At 38.1% G+C, this 5677-nt stretch overlaps 1 protein-coding gene across 1 annotated transcript; it reads right to left on the reverse strand.

Annotated features, from left to right (window-relative positions):
• HOXA10 (homeobox A10) lies at positions 1-2908 on the reverse strand. Its single transcript, XM_077268815.1, has 2 exons — positions 2108-2908; positions 1-1080 (listed from the first exon to the last, which is right to left on the reverse strand). Exons 1-2 carry the CDS (start codon positions 2892-2894, stop codon positions 806-808), a joined length of 1062 nt encoding a protein of 353 aa, XP_077124930.1. The 5' UTR covers positions 2895-2908; the 3' UTR covers positions 1-805.
• Positions 2909-5677: the final 2769 nt, after the last annotated feature.

Consider the following 5677-nt stretch of genomic DNA (forward strand, 5'->3'; position numbering starts at 1 on the left):
AGGATTCATTTTCTTTTATTTGATTCTTCATTGAAAACATATAACATGGCCTGATCGCACGCAGCAGCATATGTTCTGGTTAATAATGGTCATGTGACCATGGATCAAGAAGAAACATTGGCCTTTAATAATAATAAACATTTACACATATTTGAATTTATAAAGTTCATCTTCTGTACTTACTTAAAGCATGTAAATTCACAGTATATCTGAGGAATGAGAAGTTCCCCCTTTTCAAGACTTCTATTGTGTATTGACAGTACACAAGGAAGGAGAACCCACTAAGAATGGACCATGTGCTTTTCTGGTGCTGCTAAACGTAACCTCTTACTACACAGACAAGACTACATTCAAGAATCATCCGAGTCCTGCAAGTGCCCTCATGGGTCTTTATGACCTTATTGAGGAATTAAATAGTTCCTTCTTCCTGGAGAAATAAGGAACATTTCATTCTACCCAATAAAATGTGAAAACCGGTGTTTTAGTGCCTCATCCACCTTTTCCTTGAACAACATAAAATGCAATGCCGGATGCAAGACAAAGGGAGGAACAAGACTGTAAATATACAACTTATAAATGCGGAACCGCCATAGTAAAAAAAAATCTCAGTCTAACAAAAAAATAAAATAAAAAAATAACAATAATTATTATTATAATAAAAAAAAACTCTTAAGACGTGTGCAAGTATGGCTTTAACCCAAAGGCTGGGTGGATGATGGACATACTGGTCATAATGTACAGCTCTGGCAATCCATATAGGTGACTGTGGAAGGAGAAAAGTACTGGCTCTCTATGAAGGAGCTCATCAGGAGAAGTTGAAGTTGGCTGTGAGCTCCCGAATTCGGTTTTCCCGATTCATTTTCTTGAGCTTCATCCTGCGGTTCTGGAACCAGATCTTGACTTGCCTGTCTGAGAGGTGCACGCTGCGGCTGATCTCTAGGCGACGCTCTCGAGTCAGGTACATGTTGAACAGAAACTCCTTCTCCAGCTCCAGGGTCTGGTGCTTGGTGTAGGGACATCTCTTCTTCCTGCCGCTCTTAGCTGTTAACCAGTTGGCACCATTGTCACCTTTCGCGTTGCCTGAACCAACAAAAATAAAATGAAAAAATAAATAAATATTTTAAAGATTATAATTGTGATTTCCTTATATTCTTGTTCTTCTTTTTTTTTAATCTATTTATTATTATTATCATTATTATTATTATTATTTATTTACTACATTTACATGTACAGTTTTTCTATGTTATTATAGGGGATTTTAAAATTACAATTTTTTTGCTAATATCATGCAATTAATATAGGTAACAGCATTTGCAAATCCAGTACGATTATTCGCTTTGTTTGATATTACACGTATGTACGTATCTATCTATCTATCTATCTATCTATCTATCTATCTATCTATCTATCTATCTATCTATCTATCTATCTATCTATCTATCTATCTATCTATCTCTATCTATCTATCTATCCATTCAATATCTATCTATCTATCTATCTATCTATCTATCTATCTATCTATCTATCTATCTATCTATCTATCTATCTATCTATCTATCTATCTATCCATCTATCTATCTATCGTATCTATCTATGTATCTATCCATCTATCTATCACTTATCAATTTGATACTTTCAATATAACTTTCTATGCATCATCACTTTCTATGCATCATCTCTTTCTTCTTAATAATTATTTACCCCCCATAATTCCATAATTTGCGACCCTGATAGTTGGAATACACAGTGAAGTAGTGGTCCCCCTGCTAGAATGCAGCCCCCAGGCCATGGGCAGCGTGCTATGTGAGCAGAAGGCAGCCCCCCACATTTAGTGATCACACATGGAACCTGGGCTCTTTACTGTCATATTTTGCTATGTTCTGGCGCCTGTAATGGGCCCTATAAATAGTGCGATTTTATAGGGGCTTCCTGCTTCCTCCAGGACAAAGCACAGAGGAGCAGCATGTGGTGTAAAGTTGAGAATGGACATGATGTTTATGACAGACTCACGCCCAATTATTACATAGTTCAAAGGCTGATAACAGAGGGAGCTTCCTCCTCTGCCCTTTGTGGTGGGCTCGCACAGTGAGTGTGAGTGGGCGCTCACCTCCGGGGTCTTTCTCTGGGGAGTGCTTGCTGCAGTCAGAAGGAGCCGGAGAGGAGTCCTCGGCCCCGGATGAAGACGTGTGCGCCTCCTCATCAGCTCCGGGCAGCCTGGCACAGGGCGGCTCCTCGCTGTCCTTCCTGCCGTGCTCTGCGGACATGGATGACAAGGATGGAGGAGGCTCAAACCGAACTGGGGGCTGTGGAGCGAAGTGGGGAGCAGCAATGTGCGCGGCGCTATAGCCCTTGGAGGAGCCATAAGCCTGGGACAGGCGGAAGTACCCTGGCACTGGAACAGGGCTGCTATTGTGAGCAGGGCTGCTGCCAGAGCTAACCCGTGGAAAGGTGGACAAGTCAGTGGGAGAAGAAGTCTTAGGACATTTTTCCGAGTCATAGAGGCAATAGGAATTCTCCTCCTTAATGTTCTGTGTGAAGGAGCAAGAGGTGGCAGCTTGGCTCTCAGATGGCTCCACTCTGCAGGACCTGGAGGCTTCTAGCCAGACGTCCATCCCTGGAGCATAGCCTGGAGATGTGGGCACTGTGGGGGGAACTCCTTCATTTCTTTTGCTCAAAACGGGGAAAAGTCCACAGCTCTGCAGCCCATAAGACACCTCGGAACTAGTCTGTGGCAGGTAGACCCCTGTGCTTTGGTAGTAGCCCCCAGCTTCTGCCCCTCTGCCAGCACTGATTAAGGAGTCCACCAGGAAGGAGTTCGCAGTCGGGTTCTCCGAGCATGACATTGTTGTGGGGTAATTTGGCGAAGAGAGCAGATATTCCTTTCTGGCTGACATTTCTTGTGCAAAACATGCTGAATATGATTAGAGATAGCCCTGCACCACTGCAAATGCATGCAGCCAATGACAGGCCAGGCCCAGCCAGCGACCCCTCCCAGATCACTCTCGTATGCAAAGGTTCATCTTAGCTCGACCTCAACATATATATATATATATATATATATATATATATATATATATATATATATAGTAAGATATTAATAGCAACTTCCCTACGAAGTATTTAAACAATTTGCATCTTTGCACCAACATACAAGATGAGTTGTTTGAAATAATAATGTATATGAACTTTTTTTTTCCCTACCAGCCTCTTTTTTTTTTTTTCTTTAATCCACTAGCACTGTTTCTGTTTTAGGTGCAAGATGACATCATATTATATGGGTTAGTTGTTCACTAAAATTATTTATTCACTTTTTTTAATTATTTCTATGAAACGATATATTTTCATTATATAAATCTAGATGTGATGTGTGCAATGGAAGGAGGATTCAGAATATAAATATGTGATTTGTTATATTATGAAAGTGATTCCTGATCAGAATTTAGAATGAAAAATAAAATGATTACAATAAATAAATATATAAAGTTGCATCATATACTGAAATAAATCAGATGTGAGGTACATTAGCAACTGTAACAATCGCTATATTGCTGTACTTAAATATATTATTTAAATTATACTTTTTCAAAAAGTTGTATGTTATAAGCTGCGAGCATTGTTTGTGACTTTTTGTGTGTGTGTGTGCTGCATACAACGTATATAGTGTGGTGGTATATATATATATATATATATATATATATATATATATATATATATATATATATATATATATATATATATACACAGAACCTATTAGTTCTGGTGTCCTGACATCCTTGAGTTATTGAGCAGAATAAAGCTACTTGTGTGAATAGTGTTTACAGGTCTGTGGTGGTATTTTGTTAATAGTCCTATGTTGTGTCCCATTTATTTATAAAGCTAGAAGGAAACATGGAGAAGATTTGATAAAATATTACTGTCTGTAAACCACACTGGTGGGATCGGATGTGGTGTGCAAAGTCAGAGGAATCAGAAGGTTTATTAGTTGATTTAGTATGTAAATCAGTGCAGCATTTGAGCCATCCCCAGAGCACTTACCCTTGGCTTTCAGACGTTGTGTAGACAACACTAGAGCAAGACCCAGGCTGCCTCTACAAGCACAAGGAAAATATCTGCTTCTTAAACTCTGGGCTACATTTTTATTAGCCTCCACTTGTGGCTTTCTTCTGGGAAGGGCATATGAAATGAGCAGAGTTCAGATGTTTCTGTAAGAATGGGAAGCCTAGGGGCCCTCTCCAAGGTCTGTGCACTGCTGGACGCTCACTGCATACAAGAAGCCTCCCCTCCTTATTGCACCCTAGTAAAACACTCTACTTCTCCTTGTAAAATCTTTTTCTATAATAGCAATGAAACCACCTATTATATATGAATACAGTCTCCTTCAGTGCACACTCAGCATTGTTAGAAAACATGGAATTCATAGATCATCTGTATTCTGTACAAAAAAAAACAAAACCCTACAGGGATCATGGACAGTGCAACAATAAATTGCACAAAAATAACAATTACAACTTGCTGTTTAAGTCTTTATGTGAAAGGATTGATATCAACCACAACAACAGCACTGATATCCTTAGCAGCTGTAGAGATAGTTTAAAAATAAGGGACAATATTCTAAAAAGTATTAAATAGTTGCACATTATTCAAGTACAACTTATTAGTTATATGTGTATTTATTTATGTAGTAATTCATAGTATCCTAGGATACTGCTGTTGTGGAGAAACTATATAATAAATAAAGTAAATAGTAAGAAATAAGTAATAATAATTGTTAATTTAAAGGAACATAAATAATTATACATTCTACATTAAGTTATAATAGTGGAACAGCACTAGCACTCGAACTGAAGATGCATGTCAGCTACATGTTTCAATATTTTTCTTATAGTTGTTTTCTAAAATAATAAAAATAAAATATATTTGGTGCCCAATTGAAAAAAAATGAGATTATTTGATGAGACACACCAACCAAGAGGCATTGTCACATGATGTCTCAATGGCCATGTTCAATAGTAAGTCTCATGACTGGTGTGTTGTGTTGTGTGGATGGGCAGCTGCCTGACACAATTATTATTATTATTCATGACTTGTGTGATAGTATGATGGAATATCATACAGGGATTTACGTGGATATGGAAGATTGGATGAGTGCACTCGTGTTTATGCAGAGAGCTGTGGATGCCTTTTATAGTCAGGCACACGTCTAGTTCATGAAGTTTAATAGCCGAATGCTGTGCGGGATCCATTCTTTACTTTAATCACCAACAAAAGCAAGGCAAATAGTAAACTAAGTATCATCAAGCTCAGTCAAGTAAGACTAATACAACACATTTAAATCTTAACTATAAACGATAAATGGTCAGTTCGGAGCTAAAAGGAGGTTAAAAAAAAGCTGCTTTGTGCCAAACTACTTTTTAAATACCGACTGGAATCTCCTTTCAAAAGGAAATAGGTCTTATGTGAATGGAGATTTCCCCCTAGCAGTGGCAGGAGAGGAGCCTGGTGATCATAATGGGGCAGAATGGGCTATAGGGGAGCAACTCTGCCTAGACATAGCCAAGGATACAAAACAAATCGTCTGTCATTATATATATATATATATATATATATATATATATATATATAAATTCTTAATAAAACACAGAGCAAACAAGCTATAAGCAATAGAACATGCAATCCA

This window comes from Ranitomeya variabilis, chromosome 6 (genome assembly GCF_051348905.1).
Source record: "Ranitomeya variabilis isolate aRanVar5 chromosome 6, aRanVar5.hap1, whole genome shotgun sequence".
Taxonomy (NCBI): Eukaryota; Metazoa; Chordata; class Amphibia; order Anura; family Dendrobatidae; genus Ranitomeya; species Ranitomeya variabilis.